Source organism: Pseudopipra pipra, chromosome 4 (assembly GCF_036250125.1).
Source record: "Pseudopipra pipra isolate bDixPip1 chromosome 4, bDixPip1.hap1, whole genome shotgun sequence".
NCBI lineage: Eukaryota > Metazoa > Chordata > Aves > Passeriformes > Pipridae > Pseudopipra > Pseudopipra pipra.
The window spans coordinates 26,655,115-26,678,303 of NC_087552.1; the positions used below are offsets into that span (position 1 = coordinate 26,655,115).

Consider the following 23,189-nt stretch of genomic DNA (forward strand, 5'->3'; position numbering starts at 1 on the left):
ATTGATTTTATATTCAGTTTAAAATTTGGTCAAAGTTGCGATTGTGGAACGATTTGAAAAGATCAGTCACAGTCATGTTACTCTAAAATGAAAATAAGCCTTCTGTGTTCAGTTTTCTACCCTAATTTAAAATCATCTGTTGATACTAACACAATGGAAAATAGCTCCTAATGAAATTTTTGCTGCATGTTTAAGGGTTCTACATATTTATGAATTCTGCCATGTTTTAATTTAAATAATCTTAAGTTTGAAAACTGTGAATGTAGCTTCAGTGCATGTGGCAAGCTGAATTACAAACAATAGATATTAGAGGGAAAAAAGAATCCTGAAATATTTTATTCTTCATAGATACTTAGATATCTAAAAGATCTAAATGCTTGGGGGTTTTTTCATGTGAAAAACTGAAGGACACTGCCCACTTATTTAGAAGCACAGAAGTGATCAAGAAGGAGTGAATTCCTACCTTTAGCCTGAGTTCTGCAACTCTTTATAGTTACAGGAGTAACTGGAGGTTGGTATGGCAATGATATAAATGGCAGGTATAAAATACATGGTGATACCAATTATCTCCAGAGTTTTCTCTCATACTTGCCCAAAGAGAATTTGCTTTCCGAGATAGTGGTGTGTCAATCTGAACATGTTAAATTACTTTTCTGGAGTGAGAAAATGTTTCTTCATGACCTTTTTGTGCTGAAGGAAGAACTCATCAAGGTGAGATACCTGTTGGAAACTTTGATGCTGTTTACAGTAAGGATTTTCATACTGCTCTGCTCCAGGCAATGGGTAGCAGTATCAATGTTTTAATTATGGTGATGTTGAATATTTGGCATGATCTGATGTTATGCAGTAATAAATGGCTTTCAGTAGAGCAAAGATCCGTGCTGTTACATGCTTCACAGTTTCTACAATACCTGTATCAATAGTCTGTAATAGTTTTTGGATCTCCTTGAAAAGAAGGAATGTGGGATGTGCCACAGGGAGCATGTGCGCTACTGAATAAAGGATAAAAATTTCAGCATTTCTTAGAAACAGGGTTGGAAAAGGAGCCTTATTTGAACAAATAGTCTAAGAGGTTATTAGGTGCTTTGGATGGTCAAGAAAAATAATTAGTCACACAAGAATCCAAATACCAATCTCTGTTTCATGTGGTGGATTTTTTCCCCCATTTTTTTAAAGTACCTGTTTTCATGTTGATGACAGTTTCCCACAGGTGTTTCTTATTTGTAAAGTATAAGTAAGTAAATTAAGTAAATTATTTTATATCTGCTTATTATTATTTTATTTTATATCTGCTGCCCCACATAGAAATAGGCTTCACAGGAGGAAAAGGTTTATAGAAGCAAGGGAGTAAAAGTAGAGCTGCGTTTATATGCATCGTGACATCCCATTTTTCTTGGATAAGCCAAACTATAGAAAGTGAGTTTGCGACAGTTTTTTTTTTCCCCTAGAGATTGGGAATAGTTTGATGGCATCTCACAGTATCCGTCATCTTGATGGTTTACAGGATTAGTGAGACTGCATTCCATTTGTAATACTGCTTTGTGACCTTGTTGCTATTGGCATCAATGGGCTCTGGTTTCTTTTCTTCTCAGAACAGAATCCTCCTTATATCTAAGGATGGAGCTATATTAGTATGAATAATAAAGAATGATACTTGAGATGAAATGATGTTTATTGAAAACTGAAGAGGAGCAGATTAAAAAAAGCATAAAAAAAGCAGAAGATAATTGCAACAACTGATAATACCTAATTTACCACAGATTAAATTGCTACTCTGTGCCATGTACTTTTCTCTAGAAATGTGAACACAATGTTTAGGTATGTTACTTTGCTCTATGTTTCTGTATACATAAATGGTAAAGAATTAATAGAGCCTAGACTTCCCCAAACAAGGTGACTAGACAGTGTGATCCTGGTGAGTGATCAGCTGTTGTTCTTCTAGCTGCTTGTTATGCAAGGAGCTAGTTTGATGTCCAAGGTGCATACCTAAATACTGTTTGTATTTGTTTTGTGTCTGGCCCCACTGGGACCAGCTATAGGATGAACAAAATGTTGTCCTAGCACAGTCATAATTTTCAATCATTTTGACAGTCTTCTATGTTACCTATGTAGCCTGTAATGCTGGAAAAAGTAAGCTTATAACAGGAAACAGATGACCAAACTGAACTGAGCTCCTCTGTCTGTTAAAGTGAGTTGTCTGTGTGTACATATATCTTTATTTTTGGTTTTTCATTTTTGTCTTCAGTGTGTTAATGATCTGCTTCCTTAGTCCTGTTGCCATATTTAGGCAGGGGTAGTAATAAACAAGGGAAATTCCTAGTAGATAAATTACAAGTTGTCAAAATTACTCAATTATCATTCTTAGGAAGACGCATACAAAATGATTTATTCATAGGATGGCCATAAATTTTAGATTGATGTTTTCCATTCCTCATTATTGCTTGACTTTTAGCTACCTGGTGGATGCAATGACAATAAGCAGAAATGTTTTAAATAGCTGTATTCCTATGTGACATGATGTGCCAGGTATTCTCATTGAAAAGAACAATTAAAAAACCCTTTAGGTCAAGTCAATTTGAGCTTTAAGTAACCTGCACTGAAATGGCATACAGCTGATTTTATAATGGGTTTAAATAGATGGTAGTTTGGCTAGACACCAGCTGCGGCCATTTTCTTTAAGATTTTGATTTAGCGTTAGTAATTTACCCTTTTAATGAATATATATATAATTTGAAAAAGTATTGAGCTAGAAAAGCATTGATTAGCAAAAAGTAACTGAACAGTTGAAGTTGTTTTCAGTCTTAGTGCTCAGTTGTCAGCACAAAGAAAAACACATTTTCCTTTAAGCCAGATACTATTTTCAGTGTTTTTGCCTGGGAGCATTTTCCTGACATAACAAATTCCTGAAGTACAGTCTCAGTCTAAGTTCCCGTGATTTTATTACCATTCTTTTCTAACAAAAGGAAAACCTAGGTATCATACATTTACCTCTCTATATGTCTGGTATTACTTACATGCCTCTAATAAAATAAAGACAACCTCTGAACTTTCCATGCTCAGACTTGCACTTAAACTAACCTGGCTGTCATGGTTTCAGTTCAGTAGCTTATGCTTAGCAAGTTAAGCTTATTACAATTATCATAAAAAGATATTAAACTTTCTACATTAATATATTAAGATTCTACACAAAGAATAAAACTGAAACCAAAATAATTTTCTCTTTGCTTATAGCTTTTATTTAATGAAAAATTGAATGAAATATCCTGCTCTGCAGTCTTCTCCTCAAAGTGAATTTAAGAAAATATCTGTATTTTTGAAATAGGTAAGGGTATTGAGGATAGTTTTATAATAAACCATCAGGTCAATTAAAAAAATAAAAGGAGAGGAGTTAACATTATCTCAATATTAGCCTCTAAAAAGCTGATCAGAAGTTGCAACTTCCCTTGGTTTCTGTTTCACTTGCAGTATTTCAGGCCTGAAATGTGTTTTCCTGGACATGAAACCTGCAGAGCAGAACAGGAGTGAGCCTTCCTGAACCTTGGTAAGCTGCTGTCCCTGTCCCCATCACAGGCATGTGTCATGCTGTGCGAACGTGATGCCTTTTCACTTCCATTTTTTCCCCCTTGAGAATAATGTTACTCATTTTCACTTAGAAAACACAGACTCCAAGTATTAACACTATCTGAGGGAGCATCTTGAAGCAGCGCTTCTCAAAAGCGAAGGAACACGGCTATAAGACAATAGCAATTTTCACCTGACAGGCTGTAGTTACTCAGTGAGACCCATCATCATCCTGTGCCAAGAACCAGGGACTGAGCTGTACTGAAATACCACCCAGACCCCCAGCAAACCACTCCTTCCAGTGCTAAGCCTTCCTACTCCTCAGCTGGCAGCCAAACCTGGGCAACTGGAGGAGGCCCAAGCATATCCAGGTTTTTGGAGGATGGAAGATGCTGCAAAGCCTCCATCCTTTGCCAAGAGAAGTACTTAGGAAGGTATTAAGGAAGGTGCAAAGCAGCCCCAGCAAAAAGAAACCTACCTGGGTTTTAGTTCTGCAGAACAAGCCACTCACTACTGACTACCATCAGAGGAGGTCAGAAATGTTTTTACTTACTCTGAACAGCCTTAATATGTATTTCTCTAATAGACCATCCACCAGCACTTCCTTATGAAGATTTTGGGAAACATATTCTGAAGTCACAGCCATTGCTATAGTCAAGCAAAGGCACATATTGACACATGAAGTGAAATGCAATCCTCAGTGAGACTAGTACAAATTATTATTTGTCAATAATAACATCTTTTTAGGGCTTCTTTTGATAATCCTTTTAGTAATCTTTTCCTGGAGAGCCGGGGCTGTCCAGCCTGGAGAGGAGCAGGCTCTGGGGAGGCCTCATTGCAGCCTTCCAGTGTCTAAAGGAGTCAGAGAGTCATAGGAGAAAGGGGAACGGGTTTCAAATGGAAGAGGGGAGATTTGGGTTGGATGTTAGGAAGAACTGTGAGGGTGGTGAAACACTGGAACAGGCTGCCCAGAGAAGCTGTGGATGTCCCATCCTTGGAAGGCCCCATTCCAGGCCAAGGTGGACAGGGCCCTGAGCACCCTGATCCAGCCGGTGGCATCCCTGCCCATGGCAGGGGGTTGGAACTGGGTGATCTTCAAGGTGCCTTCCAAGGCAAGGCATTCTGGAACTCTATGAGGGTGCAAAGTGCACTCCTGCTACCTGGGCATGGAATGTTACCAAGCCATGGGGAGTCCTGCTCCGAGGGCTCTGGTGACTGGGAGTTTGTTAACTTGAAGCACAGACTTTGATACTCCAATTAGCATGACCCTCCATGTCACTTCTTGGTGGTGTACGTTGAGGGGAAAATCCTTGCCAAGATGACACTGGCAGATCTTATAGTTCCAGCAGTGACTGACAATTTGCAGATACTTCAAGTCCCGTTTGCCTGGTGCCAACAGAGCAACAAACTGTAATTCTTTACTCCCAGTTCCTGTGGTTTCCTTTCTGCAGCAGTTGTTTGTCTTACACAAAGTGTTTGTGGCTATCACAGCTGAATTTGCCTGTTTGGAGGAGAAAGAGGGAAACAAACACCTTCAGCCGAAATCCAATTAGGGAACAGAAATGGGGGAGCAGGGAGGGGGGTGTTCAGGTGGGGTTCCTAAGCTGATTCTGTTTCTACCTCGTTGCCACAGTTGGAGCAGAGCCACCAGCACCCACTTGTTTCCAGAGCAGCAGATAATCCAGTAGTGCTACTGATTAGTGATGATGAAGAGGAACAAGGAGATAATGATGGGTATGTGAGATATAAATTGTCTCTCTAAAGTCTGATTTCTGATATACTGTAGAAACAGGTTGTTGCCAAGTTTTTTGGGCTTTTCCTTTCTGTTCATGAAATCATTATTGAATGTTTTTTGCAATATGGCTTGAGATATGCTGAAATGCTTGCAGTACATAAAAGTTCTTGCAACAAGTGTGTTGCTGGGCTGGGATGTCGCTAAACAAGAATAGGGGATGCTTTAATTTCTGACCTTTTATATATCCATAACCCTTGATGCATGGTGAAATTAATGGCTGAATGTTCCTTCTAGTTCTGTTCTCTGTAATACGAGGCCCTCTGGTACTGTCTTCCATGGGATTTGCATGGATTGCTACTCATGGGTAAAGATCCATATGTTGTCGTCCTTTCTGTTTTGTGGGAGGGGATTGGGGCAGAGGAGCAGTTGCTCAACTCAGTTGTCTTATGTGGGATGCTACGGGCAGCTTGAAGCACAGACCTTGCTGTGAAGCTCCACAAGTCACTTTTTGGTGCTGTGCACAGAGAGAGAAACCCCTGCCAAGATGGCATTGGATGATCTGTGGGTCCCTCATTACTCTAGCAGTAATCTACTGATTCCAGATACTACAAGTCCTATTTGTCTGGTGCCAATAGAGCAGCAAACTCATATTCTTTCCTCCCAAAACATATTGTGGTTTTCTTTCTTTCAGACTGCACAAAGTGAACAACTGATTGCGTCAACCCCGTGTGGTCATGTCTACTGCAGTTGATGCCTCCCTGTTGCCCTTCAGACTGCCAGCACTTGCCCAGCCTGCAGGACAGAACTCAGTCATGAAAAATATCATCCCCTTTATATATGAGCACTTCTGTTTCTCCAGACAGACTCAGATGGATCTTGGGGGATAGGCTGTGTAAAGACTTGTTTCTTTGTATATATAGTTCTTCCTGTATATAGTTCTATTTTTCTTGAATTTAGTTATAAATAAAGTATTGATTAAGTATAGTCAAGTCTATGTTAGACTCTCCTTGTAGACAGAGATGTCTTTTCACAGGTGGAAATAACACTCTTGGTTTGACCAATTAAAAGCACTCGTTCTCTTCACCACAGTGTAGTCATTGATTTTGGGGGAAAGGTGCTAAAGGCATAAGCTTTGTAGTTCTTATGGCCAGTGGGTGTTGTATGGGAGAAAAGAAACAGGCACTGCTTGGGGTGAGAGGCCTTCTATTTCTCAGGATGCACTCAGGTGGATATTTTGGTGAAAATGTTGTGTTTTCAGTGCCCAGAAGATTGAAAGAGCAGCAGGTTGTGCACACATACAAAGAAAAATATTTTCTTTGAGAATAACTGATATATAAACAAGCTGCTGCATTTAGTGTTGTAACGTTTTGTTTACCATTATAATTAGAATTTGGAGGGTTTTGAAGGAATGTATTTTTGAATGTATGAAGTTAGTTGGAGCTGTTAGCACTACAACTGTATTGTAGCTCCAGCTCCTTCAATTATACCAATATAATTCTCAGTTACATTAAAGTGAAATTAATTGTCCAAAGAAAATCACTTTTGTTATATGAAAGTAATAAAGAGGAAAAGGTACATCCAAGGTAAACAATACAACAGTAAATTCATCTGTACCATGAAACAGAAAACTCAAAACTTAGCTTTCCTTATCTCCAGCATTGTCTTGATGTCAAATTTTTGTCTTTCTAAATGTTAATTTTTTTTTCTTTGAATTCCTGTAATTTTGGTCACTCACAAACAGTAGCATCTCAAAGGCCTTCACTCCAGTTAGAAATGTAACATTTTGGAATTATTAAGGGTGGATAGGCCAAACATTCTCAAAATGGTGTTGCAGGTAAGAAGAAGGATAAAGTTTTGTAGTTTTAGGAGCTTGTGTGGAGAGGTGATACTCCTTTCTTAAGGAGGCTACAGAGTTAGATGGAAATCATAGGTGCATTGGGTTAGAGGGTTTCCAAGAGACCTAGAAAGAGTGACCTCCATGTAGTTACCTGTGTTGTTCTTCTTACTGAAATGATTGGGGAACCTCTCCAGGCTTCACAACCTTTCAAAGACAGTAAACAGCAGCCTCATGATGATGCCAGCCAGCTCTCCAAATACTCTCAGATGGGTCCTATCTACTCCTATGGATTTGTATGAGTTAGAGAACTGCATCCAAGTCGGGGAAACAGGTTGTGGCTGTGGTAAGATGGGAAATCTTAAACATTGAGGGAAACAGGTAAGTTTTCTGACCTCTGAAATAAACATGAACAAGTCTAAAATGCAACTGTTAACTTACTTGAGTAAAAAAAAAAAAAAAAAAAGAGGAAAACCTCACACAGTAGCTACTCCACTGATCAGATGTTTTAACCTGATATTTTCAAGAGAGCTGGGGTACTTCTGGTGCAGGCATATGGAGAGGAGCAGTGAGGTATAAATGTGGAGAGGGAAGTGTGAGTTGAATGGAGGATGGGTATTTGACATACCCTAGCTGTGGAACTCTCTCCCTCTAGCAATATTGTTTCCCTACCTTGCCATATGTTTGTAGAAAGGTTTTTAATCTGGTATTTCCTGGACTGTGGACCATTTCTGGCTTATCTGTGGCTGTTTGAATTGATAGAGGTAAGAGCTGCTTATGGAGTTTTTTGTGGGTTTTTTTTGTGACAAGCTGATCTCCAATTTGGTTGCATTCAGTATATATAAAAATACATATTAAAACACAAGCATCAGCTGAAGAAAATCATGTAGGTGATTTTTTACAAAGAATACTATTATTTTGCAAAGAAAATAAAAAAATGGTGGTCTGGGATAACATAACCATCTTTGTGTAGCACTCTAGGGGTGCCAGTAAGTTTGCAAACTCAAAACCAAGTGATTGTATTTATAATGTGCATGTTTCTTTGTGGCATCTGTATTTAGCCAGTGGAATTTCCTATGACAAACTACCATTGTGCTAGGTTTTAAATCAAGAATTTAAATAGAGGGGTTTTTAAATAAGGATAATGAAGTTACACATAGTTTTAATGGATGATAGGGAAGGATCATGAGGGATAGAAGCCTCATGGTTTAGAACTTAGGCCAAGATTTTTCAGCCAACTGCTATTCATTAAAAACTTTGTTGCTCCTTTCTCAGAGGCCTTCAGTTCAGCCCACTGTTGGCAACCAGAAGAATCAGAGTTCCAATTCACTACTGCAAATCCCAGGCACCTTCCTTTAATTGAGGTCTGCAGTGGCTGACTTCCTAAAATTAACTTTTATTCAATTTTATTCTGCAACTACGAAAAGGCTGTTGAATTGCACAGCTTCTGGTTATTATGGGTTTTGTCCAGCTAACATTACTTTTCAGCATAAAGTGTAGAATTCTTTCATAAATAGATACCCATTTTTATACTCCTGCTGTGCCACAGTTCCTGAGCTATAATGCATATATTTTGCTGTGGTTCAACATAAGCTTTGATGATGACATAATGGGCTGGTAATAACTCCTGGTGTATTTTATTGGCATTGCTTTCTTAAAATCACATCAGCAATAGACTTCTGAGTTGCTTAAGAGGCCAGCACTTGTAATAGGTGTGTGTAATTTTGCAAACTTTTAGCTAATTTTGTAGAAATAGCTAATGTTTGGCACCCATGAAGGCTGTTTTTATTCATCTGGCATACTTCCATTCAAATACCCATTTAATGTGGTCACCAAGATAGAAATAGTTAAACAATACTGTAAATGGACATGTTTTCTTTGTTGGAATGATCACTGACACACTTTGAATTCTTTTCATTAAGTAATTTGACCACAGGCATCTCTTTACTTTGGAAAAAAGGAGGAAAAAAACTGTAGCAAATAGTCTTTCAGTTTTCATATTTGCAGTGTTTATATAGGGGGATATAATTAGAATTTCAGGACAAATTACACAAGGTATTGGAAGAAAATCAAGGCTAAAATAAACATTCAATTCCTCTTTTTTTGCATTTGACCACTACACAAAAACATTTGGTTATAAATAGATACCTCATCCCCGTTGGAATAACATTTCACGTTCAAAGTAGGATTCTAGAAAATAAAATCCTTTTTAAAGGGATTTTTAGCAATTATGCAATTTGAAACCTTTGGTTGGTTTATGAATCTTTACTACAATTGGATCGCTTTTATGTGCTCTGTAGTAAATACCAAATAGCCCTCTGAAGTGAAACATGTTCCAGCTGAATAATCCTTACTGAGGGAATTTGTAACTGCAGTTGTTTTTAATTCTTGGTAAGTTTGCATTTGCAGGGTATCTGTGTACTATTGGTATACACTAAAGCTACTGTTACAAGAACAAATGCCACTGACATGTACACTGCCTACCTGACAGACATAAATAATCTAATTAATTTGATGTTAGCACTTACCTTGCTTAAAAGAAGTGGGAGCATTCAAATTCTGAGGATAACAGCACCATTCTGCCATCCTTATACAGAATTTGCTGTGCTATGTGGAGATCACTATAGAATATAGTTTTAAAATTTGTCTTATGAATGTAACCTTGAAGAATGTTAATGTCTCTCTGAAGTTTGTCTGTTAACCATGAAAATCTAGGCACACATATGCATAAAATGCACTGAACAGGAATCTTCTCTTGGAAATAAGACAAAAAAAGAAGGTGTATGCCCAGTGAAAGCAAGGTCAAGTGACATGGGAAGAATACAGAGATGCTGCTTACCACTGTAGGGAAGAAATTTGTGTGGCCTGTGGCCAAAGCTCAGCTGGAGTTGAAGCTGCCCGAAGTGGGGGGGGAAATAAAGTGTTTTTTCAAATATATTAATAGCAATAGGCAGTACAGAACTATCATTGGCCCATTTGCAGGATGAGGATGGTCACCTCACAAACAGGGACAGAGATAAAGCCAAGGTGTTTAACACTATCTTTGCCTCTGTCTTCAACACAGATGATGGATCAAGGGGGTTTCAGTGCCCTGAGCTGGAGGACCATGACTGTGAGAACGATCAACTCCCAGTCAACCCTGAAATTCTGTTGGAACTGCTGTTCCAGCTGGATCCCTACAAATCTATGGGGCCTGACAGAATCCACCCAAGAATCCTCAAAGAGCTGGCTGATGTCATCACAAAACCTCTCTTGATGATTTTGGGAATCCAGACATGAGGGTCCCACGCAAGGCTAAGAGTTGGACTTGATGATCCTTGTGGGTCCCTTCCAACTCAGCATATTCTGTTATTCTGTGAAAATTGCTAGGACTTACTAGTTACCTACATCTACAGAGAAGAGTCAATTCAGTGCAGAAGGCAGTAAGATGAAGATTTGAGCTATTGCTCTCAAGCTGTACTTTCGAACAGCAGCACTTTATGCCTGGGTGATCAAGTCTGCTAGACTCATTCCCTACAGCAGATTTCTCTAAGTGCTGTTTGACTCTCCTTCCATATATTGAAAAACAGTAGAAAATACATTTATTTGGTAATTTGCTGGTTTGAACCAAGAAAATCAAAGCTCAGTTTGACACCCATGGAGCCAAATAGGAAGAAATTACTAAAAGCAGTAAATGCCAGGAGATGCTAGTTTAATTCTAATCAATACTCCAGACCCTGTTGTGCTGCCACTGTATGAGGAGTGAGAAAATCAGTCAGGTTTTGAGATACAGGAGGAATCTTCAGAAACTTCTATGACCTGTCTGCTTAGTGACAGATGTCCCTAGTGCACATCGATACAGTGTTCCTTGGGGTTGCATACAGTGTGTAGAGTTGCCCTAAAAGTGAGCACATCTAACTTTTTACTCATGTCAGTAATGCAACTGATGTTGGAGAAATGATTCATAAACTAAATGAACTAAAAGTTTAGGACAACTAGGTTTGGATTCAAGTGTTGCTTGTTTGAATCCCAAAATAGTAATCTCGAGGCAAGAGCCAAAGATTAGCATCTTCAGTGTCGTTTACAGTACAAACAAACCTGACCCTTTAAGTGGATTTCTTTTGATTGCTTCCTGATTTAACATGCTTAAAATGTATTCCTTTTTTATTAGGTGATCATTGCCTTTCATTTCAGCATAAGTAGAAACTGAGGGGAGAGGATTCTGCCCCTCTGCTTGGCTCTTGTGAACCACAAAGATGATCAGAGGGCTGGAGCACCTCTTCTGTGAGGACAGGCTGAGAGAGTTGGGGTTCTTCAGCCTGGAGAAGAGTAGGCTCCAGGGAGATCTTACAGCAGCCTTCCAGTGCCTGAAGCGGGCCTAGAGGAAAGCTGGAGAGGGACTTTTCACAAGGGCATGTAGGGACAGGACAAGGGGGAATGGCTTCAAACATTATATATTAGGAAGAAATTCTTTACTGTCGGTGTGGTGACGCACTGGAACAAGTTGCCCAGAGAAATTGTGGATGCCCCATCCCTGGAAGTGTTCAAGATCAGGTTGGACAGGGCTCTGAGCAACTTGGTCTAGTGGAAGGTGTCCCCACTCATGGTCAGAGAGAGTTGAAACTAGATGATCTTTAAGGTCTCTTCCAACCCAAGCCATTCTATGATCTTATGGCTGTTTATGTATTAAAACTAAAAAGACAGGAATAAAATGTGCTTTCCGAAATGTGACATGAACCAACTTTTATTGCTTTGCCCTAGTTCCATCTTCTGTCTCCCCATAGAACTGTTCATTAATTCTGTCATTAAGTCTGTTACCTGTGGATTCTGTAGAGCTTTACAGGACTGGTTTTAATTCATCTAAGAACATTTTGGTATCATCTGAAAAACAGTTTTTAAAATTGTCAATAGATTTGCTGCAGTCTCTTCCTTAGATTTCCCTTCTCCTTTCATGCTAGCCATTACCAATTTTTTTTCTATTTTTGAAATTTTCTCACTTTGTCTCCTGCAGAGTCTCTTCATTACTGATGAGACAGCTTCTAGTCTGGTGTTCCCAGTCTAGAACTGTTTGATTTCTCTGCCTTATGAAAATTACAGTTCAGGAGAATTGTGGTTTATTCCAACACTTCAGGAATGTGTTGAATTACATTTTAAAACAAGCACAGTAGTTTTTGTCTCATCTCAAAAGATATCCATAAAACACATAAAAGTCTTCAAAAGTGTTAGTTGTACTTTTTGGGTTTGAATATATACAGCTTCAAAAAGAACATAATACAAAGTAAAATTGAATGCTACTGCATTGTTGTAGCAGAACATAGAAAAATCAGTAACTGTCTACCAAAACCTGTAGATAACCCCGGAACTGCTTAATTTCCTTTCATATTGAGCACTTAAATCCATCTTAAATCTTTTGTATCCTCATGTCTCTCACAGTGTATTCTGAAGACGTGAAGTTCATGCACAACTTTGTCTCTCAAATCCTACCTAATGAAAACCACAAACAAAATTTGTAATGCTGAAAGGCATTAAAAGACTCCCAAGCAGCTATTATACCAGTCACATGCTTTATGTGACTATTACTACACTATATTTCTATGAGAGATTTTTGTTTGTTTGTTTGTTTTGACTTAAAACATATGAAAACTTTATTGGTATAAATTGCTGGTTTCGCAGAGGTCAGTACTGAGTCGTGATCTGTTTAACAGCTTCATTGATGAACTGGATAATGGGGCACAGGGTGCCCTCAGCAAGTCTGCTGATGAGACCAAATGGGGAGGGTGGCTGACAAGCCAGAGGGTTGTGCTGCCATCCAAAGGGACCCTGACAGGCTGGAGCAAAAGCCAGACAAGGACCACATGAGGTTTAATAAAGGAAAGTGCAAAGTTCTGCACCTGGAGAGGAGCAAGCCCATGCACTGAATGTTGACAGCTGCCTGTCTGGAAAGCAGCTTTGCAGAAAAGAGCCTGGGGGTCCTGGTTGACGCTAAGTTGAACATGAGCCAGTAGTGTGCCCTCACTGCAAAGGCAGATAACAGTATCCCAGGCTGCATTTGGGGGATTGTTGCCAACAGGTCTGGGAGGTGAACCTTCCCCTCTACTCAGACTGCTAAGGCCATACCTGCAGTGCTGGGTCCAGCTCTGGATTCCCACATACAAGAGATATACAAAGTTACTGGAGAGGAGTTGAGCAAAAGGCCACTAAGGTGCTTAAAGGACAAGAGCATCTTCTCCTAGGAGGAAGGGCTGAGAGAACCAGGATCACTTAGCCTGGAGAAGAGAAGGATTTGGGGAATTTCAGCAATGTGGACAAATACAAGAAAGGAAGTTTTAAAGCAGATGGAGCCAGGCATTTGTCAGTGGTGTCCAACAAGAAGCAATGGACACAAAAGGAGATTCCACCTGAACATGAGGAAACACTTTTTCATTGTGAGGATGACTGAGTACTGGCATGGGTTGCCCAGAAAGGTCGAGGAGTTTCTATCCTTGGAGCTATTCAAGAGCTACCTGGACATGGTCTTGGTGTATTATTGGAACAGTAGGACCTTACACAGATTAAGTGAGGTGAAATTTTACTGGGCTTTGAAAGGTAAATTATTGTTTATTTATGGGGGAAAATAACTTCTTTACACTGTAAGGAAATGCAGTAAACTTCAAAACAAATACCACTCACAGTTTTTAAAAAGGGATCAAGTATGCGTGGAAGAAACTTATTAGAAAAAGCAAATTAATTTGGAAGACCTGATGCAGGAAAAGCATTTGGAAGCTTTTGAACTAGTATCTAAAGCACAGGGTTTATGTGTTTAGAAGGTAAGGGGATGCTACAGTGTCTGACAGGCTTGATGACTTTTTTACCCTTTTAAGAACATTTATTAAGAGGGAGGTAGAGTACCAAGATTGATTTAGTTGATTGGATTGCTGTGTTTTCCTGATGCCTCATAGTTTTCTTATTAGGATGAGACTGATAGAGATTTTTACCTAGCATATGAGAGAGATAATATTTACCTTATAAATACTACTTTTAAATATACCACATATAAAGCTGGTTGAAAAACAGAATTGCATAACCCTAGAGAAAAAGTAATGACATTGAAAGTCTCATAGATAATTTGGACTTGGATTCTTTTCTTCTGTTCCATTTTGAAAGAAGTATACATGTTACTTTAGCACCACAAATGCAGACTATGACCATGCTTGCCGTTAACTACAAATCAAGTGTTTTCTCCACATGTCATGGTGTGATTTAGTGACTTGGAGTAGTGTGGGATTTGTGGTCAACTTTTGTAGCCTGAATGTGGGTGAAATACTTAGAAGGGAGGAAGGATGGATTTGTGGTCTAAGTATGAAATTGGAAAACAGGAGATCTGTTTCTAGTTTGATGACAGATTATTTGATTTGTGGAAAAGTAATTTTCTGTACCTTAATTTCTGTTTATGTAAATGTGAGTGTTACAAAAGTATTTCTTGATTCTGCTGAATAGAGGACTTAATTTATTAAGTTTATTGTGTTTTAGGACAACAAGGAGAAAGTTAATGTTAAAAAAGTGGATTTGAAAGAAGTTACTCATTTAATGCCTCCCTCAAAGAAAAGTTACTTGGCAGCAGAATACCCTGAAAACAATGTCTTCTGCGTGTTTGTCCAATTCACAGCTGCCTGAAACAATGAAGATAAATTTTAAAGTTGTTTCTGTGTGATTTCTGTCATATCTACCATATTCTATCATCTACTGTATTTACCAATATCTCTCAGCCTAATATATCTGCCACTTGTATCTTTTCAGGTCTTTTTTCTTAATATTGCCTGTCCAGTTGATGCCAGAGAGTATTCCAGAAACTGCTTTTGTTCTGTTGGTTTTCCCTCTTGGGAATGGTTATAGCAACAAAGAGCTTTTAAAAACCTGTACTTAGCCCTGCAGCTGAAGTTTGAAACACTTGAGACCGCTGGGCACAGTCTAGCCCATGTGAAGCAAAAGTAGGTAGTGTTGTTCAAGACGAGCAGATCTCATGCATACAAGAAAGGTTTGTTTCACTAGAGAAAACTGTAGGTAAGCTTCACTTCACTAGAACTGGCATTTCTTCACCCTCTGCCGCCTTATCACCAAAATTCAGTTTTGTGTGCAGTCACGTGCGCCTGTATCACTTACGGTGTAGAATAACAGCAAAAGAATATATACCTCTGACATCATCCCCTGGGAAATTATAGATAATTCAGAACCTAATGGGCTTGCTAATGGCATGGTCAGCTGCAAGTAGTTTCAGCTGCAAGTATTTTAGACTCTTCCTCTGCTCTCAACCAACACAGCATATCTTTACAAGTTTAAGTCTTGATATGCATAGAAGGGTCTTGAACTGAGCTCAATATACCCATGAGAATGAAAGTAAGACAAGGATTGTGGCTTCTTTGGTACAAAGTATGTAAAGATCTTTATGGGGAAATGAAGAAGAGTAAAATAAGCAGGAAGGATCACTATGCTTGCATAAAATTAACACCTTTTCAGTGAAAATTTACCTTTCTATGTATTTTGACATTTTTTATGCACAAGAGTAGCAGCATTGTACAAAATACTGCCTTCCTCTGTGTTTCATTGTTGCTTATTTGCAGCTAAAACCCTGACTATCATGTTGTGCTCAATCAAGTGTCTTATCAGTACTTTTGAAAAAACTTTCTTGGACACTCGTTCTGCTCATTCATCTGAGCACTTGATGCACAGCTTGTGGATTTTTACTGTTGTGAAATAAGTCTTACTGAACATCAGGACAGCCCACCCTATGGCTTCAACATTTTTCCAGACTTTCATACTGCTTCACTAAACATAAGGTGCAAAAGTGCTCCTAGTAATACTGCCAACAATTTCTGCATCTTCTGTATAGTACCTTGATGTATACCCACACAACTTTATACACCTTTAACTTGTCAAGAGATTTGGTTCTCTGACAGCTCACTCAGTAATCCTTCTACTATCACAGATATGAGAAATTGCCTTGTTAAAAAACGCCACTAGTATTGATAAAGCATTGCCAAAGTAAATGAATTCATAAATGACTGGATGTTCAATCCCACTGATGGGTATGGAAGTGCAGTATATGATCTTTCAGTGAGTGGTTAACTGTTTTTTTCAGGCTTATGTTCCAAAACAAATTGTAGAGGCAGCAAAAGTTAACCAAGAGCAGACAGTCTTAATTGCAGTAGGCACCACGTCTGACCAGCACACTAGTATTAACATACAAGACTGCCAAACAGGCTGCTGAGGAAATCTTACTCAGTGCAGCCTGGAGAGATTAAGTGATCTTACTGTCATTTGTAAGTGTCCATGCTTTAAAGGAGTAGTGTGTGCTTTAAAGTTGCTGTGTACATAAGTACCATTTATGCAGCATTGCATGTAAAGAAAATTGACTTTATGACATGGACATCAGAAGTAAAGTGTCACGTTGTCCTAGACCTTAATTCACAGTGATGTTGCTTTTGTCACTCGTCCTGAACTTGCCTGTGGTGTAATTTGTGGACACTTTTTTTCTACAAGTTGGAGAAATGCAGGCAGATGCTGTTACTAGAAAGAAATCCTTGTGGTTATCACAAATAGGATTCCTCCCCTTTTGCCCATTAAATCTTGACTGTGATTCCATTATGTATGGTCTGTTATACCACAACACACAAACAAGTGAAAAAAAAAAGTGATCAGCCAAGAGCTGGAAATCAATTCTATATTTCAGCAAGGCTCTAATATGACCCAGATGCTCTTCTGTCTTTCCCAAATGCCACTGTGTTGTTGCCTTCACTGATTGGCTATCAGCTTCTCATGTGAATGAAGGGAACCAGGTTTGGTCCTCAGTGCAGTTTTTATATCTATCTGAGTCCTCTAAGGGGGCTTGCTTGTTACCTGAGCATAGGTAATAAGCACCTTGCAGAATCATCACTTTGTAGCTTTTACAATTGTTTTTTTCCTCTGTGTCTGAAAAGTTCTGGGTTGAGGCTGTGGACAGAATGCTTAGCATGGGATCATATGGTCATGAAAAGATGACAAGAAGAGGGGAAGGAGCATTGGAGGGAGCTTTCTGTTCAAACGTGAGCAGAAAGTGTTAAAACCACTCTGGGGAGGGTTTAACTTTTGAAAGCTTAATGGCACAATTTGTATTTTGTGCAAAAAGTTGTTACCTTTGTGCAGTGTTGCTTGAATTATCTGTGAAGTGTTTTGGAGGTGGAAAATGTTCTGTATAGAACAACCAGCTCAAATCTGAAGCTTTAAGCTGTGTTTGGCATCCAAATGCCTCCTCAAGGATTTGGCTTTGTGCTACAACACAACCCAGAGAAGATCTTTGTTTTCTGCTTCTAAGCTACTGCCAGACTCTTGGAGGAGCAGCTGATGAGCTTTAGCCTTGATTTAGGCACAAATCAAAACCAATTCTGCAACCCAGTCCAAGTTGTTGACCCTATCTGTCTGTAATCTGGGATCTCAGAGCAGCTCTGACCCTAAATTGGTGACAGACTGTTATTAAAAGTGTGCCTTGGTAAGTCCCGAGAACGGTAGTTCATAGAAACCAAACAAAAATAACAGCTGTATTTTAACATGTTAATGTAGAGTACAGATGCAGTCGTTGCTGTCGGTAGTGGTGCAAGGATGTCCTTACACACTGTGTGGTTAGTGTTTAAACTTGTCACTTTTTCTTCTGGACAAGGGCTGGGACATCTAATGCGGCACATGCCAACACCTGAGAGCTATTTAATAGGAGTGTTTGAGCCAGAAAAGAACCCCATATACACCTTGTAATTCTTTCAAAAAGCTTTGTTCCGAGGGAGGTTTGGTTGGTTAGAAGAAGACCAAATCTTAACGCTCTTGACTTTAGATGGGGACTTCGCTTGCAAAGAGGAGGGCGTAGCCGTCCTACTTCAGGAAGTTCAAGCTAGGAAAGTTTATCATAACAAAGCCCACCCTTCTTAGCGCCCTCAGACTGCGGATTTTTGCCTCGCGGGGCCCCCGTCCGAAGGCGCGGGGCTCGTTCCCGCTGCCTCCTGCCCCAGGTGTCTCCAGGTGCCCCTCGGCGGGAGGGCGGCCCGGCCGCGGGCGCCTCTGCCGGGGGCGGGCGGCGCTGCCGCTCCCCGTGCGGCGCCTCCTCCGCCCGGCAGCCAGGCAGGCGGGCGGGCGGGCAGGGAGAGCGAGAGGGAGAGCGCGGAGCTGCCGCCGCCGCCCCGGAGCCGTGGCAGCTCACCGGCGTGGGCGGCAGCCGTACCCCCGTCCGCCCGGCAGCGGGAGCGCCCCGGCCACCGCCGCCCGCCCCTGGCCGCCCGGGCGGCCAGCGGAGCCGGCCATGGAGCTCTCCCTGAGGCTGCTCCTGGCGTCCTGCCTCTCCCTGGGGGCGGCCGGCGAGTTTGACAGAAGGTAGGCGCGGGGCGAGCGGGGGCGGCGGCCGGGACCGGCCGGGCAGGGAGAGAAGCCGGTGTTTCCTCGGGCAGGTCGGAGCCCCCGCGGGGAGAGCGGAGGGAGCCCGGGCTCTTTCTCGGGCGGGCGGGGGGGCTCCGACGGCGGGCGCTGTGATGGCCCTCGGGCTCCTGCCTGGCACCGGCCCCCGGAGCCCTCGGCGGGACGTGTCCCGGCGCTCCCGTCCCCCCACGGTCGGGAAGAGGTGCCCGCGGGCACGGCCGCGGTGCCGGCGGTGCCGCTCCCGGGGCTCACCAGGACGGGCTCTCTCGGCCCCCGTTGCTCGGCAGCCTAAACTCGGGCTTAGGTGTAAAAAAGTTTTTTGCGCCTCCAGGGCCGCGAATTGAAAAAATACAGAGCGCTTCGCGTGCTGTAAAGGTAAAATTAGCTTATTGACGCCTGGAGGCGCTTGCAGCAGACGACGGCGAAGATCGCGACTCAAGTTTTAACACGAAGTTCGGGGCGCGCGTGCCCGCCGGGCCTCGCCGTGTCGTGACAGGTGTCGCGATCGGCGGCGCTGCGGGGAGCGGACACTGCCGTGTGCGTGGGAATCGGCCAGAACGACCCCCTCCGTCTCCAGGGATTTCTTTCTTAGATTTGTTCAAGTGCAGCGCTCGCGGGGTTTCAGCTTGTCGTTAAGAAACGTTACTGATACATGTCAATATTTTAGAACTGCTTGAAGCCGTGGTATCAGTTCCTTGGGACAAGGGAAGACTACAGCTCTTCCTTTGTATTTGATTTCTTCTTAACTGTCCAGGAAGCTTTTGTTTTGAATATATCCCATAACGTTCCAGTGAGAAAATTTGGCCATATCAGTCAGAAAATTTGGCTGTATATTGTGAAATAAACCAATGTCGAAACTTTATGATGGTGTTTATTCCATATTATAAATTCTGTTTCAGACTTCTGAATCTGTTTAATGCCAGCCTGGGAGTGGCAGCAGTGAGCGTATTGCAAAGCATGTCAGTTTTTTCAAGCTTTACTGGGTTACTCTAACTGTCTTTTCGCCTCTTCACCTATAGTTATTTAGATTTTTTGAACTAAACAAAGTATTAATAATAGAAATATTACCAGCTCAGCTCTACTGAGCAGTTACTCTTTTTTTCATTTTTTTTTTTTTAAAGATTATATATCTCCATGCAGGAGGGGCTGTTGCTGGTCATTGTCTTTGTTTGTTTGATTGGTTAGTTGTTTGTTTGTTTGGTTTGGTTTTGGTTTTTGAGTGTTTCTTTTTTTTTAACTCTAGGATGATTTTAGCTACTTTCAAAATGTTTCACCAGACCTTTTTGCACTGTGTTGTTCAGATGGCCCAGACACATGGTCTCCTCTGCAGGACTCTGTCGGTTTGGAAGCAGAATTGACTGCTGCTGGGGCTGGGCCCGAGTGTCCTGGGGACAATGCCAGCGTGAGTATCATTGCTGCTGGGGCTTCTAGTCACTTGTAGAAAAGGCTTGGACACACCTAGTCACGTCTTTCACATGTTCACACACATTCTTACAGCACAGGGCTTAGGCTTTTGCATGTGTGAGTCTGACTTACTTAGAAGGATGTTGTCACGTTGGAATTCTGTTTGTTTTCAACTAAAAACGATTGCAATCAAGTAAGGTGAACTTGAGTTAGGGCAATGTGAATTTGGGAAGTTTGGTTCAGTTTCTGCTTCATTTCATGCTCTGATCTGATAACCTGATGTAACTATGCTGTGTCATGTTACAAGCACTGCGGAGCAAGAGTATTTGCATCCAAGAAGGAAACCCAAATTATTGGTATTTCACTTAACAAATTGATGTTCCAATTAGTATTAAGTTCAAACATACTTTTGGTAACCCCAAACTAAGGGAGTAAATCTGCCTGACAGCATCCTTTTATTGGGTCATATGTGAAGAGGAGCATCTCTGAGATTCTTTCATCTATTTAGAATCTTTGATATAATAGTGGGATAAACAAGTAGATAAGTCTTCATCATTAACTACATCTTCAAAAGGTGTTTTGTGGTGGCAGCTAGTACTGTGTAGAAGTTAAAATTGTTAGGAGCGTTGTAGAGACCTCAGCTTGTTAAAATTGCAGCCTTTGATACTGGGAACGCTTGCTCATGTGTTTAACAATGCATGCATGAGTGACATCCCTGAAATTTATGCAGGAGCAAACCTATAGACACTGGTCCTTAGCTTTTTTTATTTAGATACAAGCATATGCAGACTAGATTATTTTCTGCCAAGCCATTTTTAAAGGAAAGCAGATGTTAAATGCTTAAGTTGCTTAGTCTGCAGGGCGGTGACTGTAGGTGGCAAATATTAGGCAAAAGATAGATATAGCATTGGCAATGCAACTCTCAGCAAAGGTTTTGTTCAAATCTGTAAGCAGCAAGACTGGTTGTTTCTTCCCAAAGGTGTTAAAAGCCCACAATGTTTAATACGTGTATAAGATTACTTGTAAAAGCTATGTAAAGTACTTCTGGAATGTAACGTCCCTGATACTATTTCTTTGATGCAGAGTTCTCAGGTTGATACCTCTCAGGCCATACCATGAATCATTTTGATTCTTAGGGCCCTAATTGGTAACAGGTAGTCCTTTCCTTGAGGTGGATATTTATAAAGAAGGATAGTAGATTGATTGAGGCTACTCCAGAGACAACAGAATCTATGCCCACCTTTCATAATACAGATTTATTTGAGGATCATTGTGCATTTAAATATTTGAGGCTATGGAGGCTTAACTGGCAAATACCAGTAATTTGCATTGTTTAAAAAAACCAAACCAAACCCAAAAAAGCCCAGACCACTGTCTCACTGTGGCCCTTTCCTTGGACAAATTGTCTCCTGTGTTGTGACCGTAAATTGCAGCTTATGTTGAGGTGGAAGTTGATTTCTCATTGTTGCCAATTCTGATTTTTGGTTGCATTTTTATGATCTTGGGAGACAGGAATAGCATGAAGTGATACTATCAAAAGATTCATAAGTAAAAATTGAAAATGAGATAGAAATAATAATACACAGAAAGTATTTTTTATTTTTTGCTCTTTGAATTTGTCAGTAAGGTAATTTTTAGTATTTTTAGTGCCAGCTTTTCCAGGTACTATAAATGCTCTTTTTTTTCTTCTCTTTTTTTAAGGGTACAGCCAGGTGAATTCTCTCACCTCCTTCCCCTTCACTGTAGTCCATTATTCACAGATTTGTTTTCCACGCACATTTAGAAGACGTGTAGAGATGTATTTTCTGTGATCATCTTCAATACCTGGGACCAGACTTTCAAAAGAATACGTTTATCGCTTAGGTGTCTAAAGGCATTTTTTCCTCTTTTTCTTTTTCATACTGGGTGCTGATAATTTTTAATTGCTGATTCAGAAAAGACTCAGGTATCTGGGTGAAAACTTTACCAAAACCATGACAGCTCCTTCTTAGTTTTAAATGGGAACCAACCTCTTAGCAAAATAAAGCAAGAAAATCTGCCCCAGTTGTGGGTGGTGAAAATTCCAGACATATCACAACATGGGAGATTACACTAAGTGAAAGTGAATCTTTCTAATGCTTACAGCCAAATAGAAAATCTGTAGTCAACTCTCCACCTGGAAATGTGGCACCCAGTATGAAGGATTAACCTGGCACAGAAAGCAGCATTCCTGGCCTCAAAGGAAAACTTGAATATTTAACTGTACAAAGGAATATCACTGAAAATTTTCCAAAAAGTCAAGTACATGATTATTTCTTCAGCTTTCTCTATGGATAAAGGCAAACCTCTGAGTCCTATCCGTGAAATGAGTGGCATAAATAGATGTCAGACTTTCTCTACTAGATGTACGTTTTCTTTGTTGTTTCTAGAATAAGTTGTATTTGCACAGTGAAAGTAAGTATAGAGTCAGGCTTAAAAATTAGTAGTGAGACCCAGTTTACAAATGACTCCAAAAAAGAAGCTTTAAATATTCCAGCAATAGTGCTGAGCTCTTTATTAGTGAGCTTGAACTGCTTTTTTTTTCAAACTAGTTTGAGCCATCCTTGGTATGCCTGAAAATGCTACAGCACCTTTGGACTCTCACCTGCTTACTCATGCGTAATTTACTGTGTGGGCACTAATTACCTCTGAATTTATCCTTCTGACAATAAGTATAAGGTGAGAGCCATGCTGGAGCCAGTGTGTAGCAGGCATATAGGCTCTGATACATGATAGTGTACATGCCATGGGCAAGTGATCGCTAACATACCTGGATATGTTTTCTGCTGTCCAGCTTAGCTGCTCCACCAAATGCATGTGGCATGGCCTCTGCCCACAGCTATTGAGAAAAAAACGTGTTAGTTTAAACCAACTGTGTGATTTAAGGTAAAGGTTTAATTGTGACACATGTTTAAGCCTGTATTATATCAGCTCTAACGGGGCAGGAGTGCGGCATAGCTGACAAGTGGTCATTTATTAAGCCTTGGTGATTCCATGCTCCTGATCTTTCATCCATAATCCATCCATACAGTTGCAAATGGAAACTGAACTTGCTTTTGTGAAGTGTGGAGTTATTCCTTTTCTGTCCCTTTGATTGACAAAGGAGTGCACACAGAGCATAGTCGTGCTTACTGCTGCTTAGTAACGCAAGTCAGCATAACTCGGCTGCCTTCTGCTCTTATAAACATGTAGGAGGAAGCTGAAATAGGGCCCCTCCTTTAATTTACACTCTTCCTTTACAACCTC

At 40.6% G+C, this 23,189-nt stretch overlaps 1 protein-coding gene and 1 long non-coding RNA gene across 6 annotated transcripts in view; both read left to right on the forward strand.

Moving 5' to 3' along the window:
* Positions 1–4,355: 4,355 nt before the first annotated feature.
* Positions 4,356–6,282, forward strand: LOC135412998 (uncharacterized). Its single transcript, XR_010430063.1, has 2 exons — positions 4,356–5,295; positions 5,988–6,282. It is a non-coding gene; the product is annotated as an uncharacterized LOC135412998 (long non-coding RNA).
* Positions 6,283–18,221: 11,939 nt separating this feature from the next.
* Positions 18,222–23,189, forward strand: part of NPNT (nephronectin) — a 51,081-nt gene continuing 46,113 nt past the window's right edge. For 2 of the 5 annotated variants that reach the window (XM_064652049.1, XM_064652051.1), the window contains exons 1-2: positions 18,225–18,479; positions 19,823–19,923. In XM_064652049.1, coding sequence (XP_064508119.1) covers positions 18,409–18,479; positions 19,823–19,923 — 172 coding nt within the window. In that variant the 5' untranslated portion in view covers positions 18,225–18,408. Of the gene's footprint in view, positions 18,480–19,822; positions 19,924–23,189 lie in introns of all 5 variants that reach the window. The other 3 variants (XM_064652052.1, XM_064652053.1, XM_064652050.1) reach the window with 3 other exon arrangements.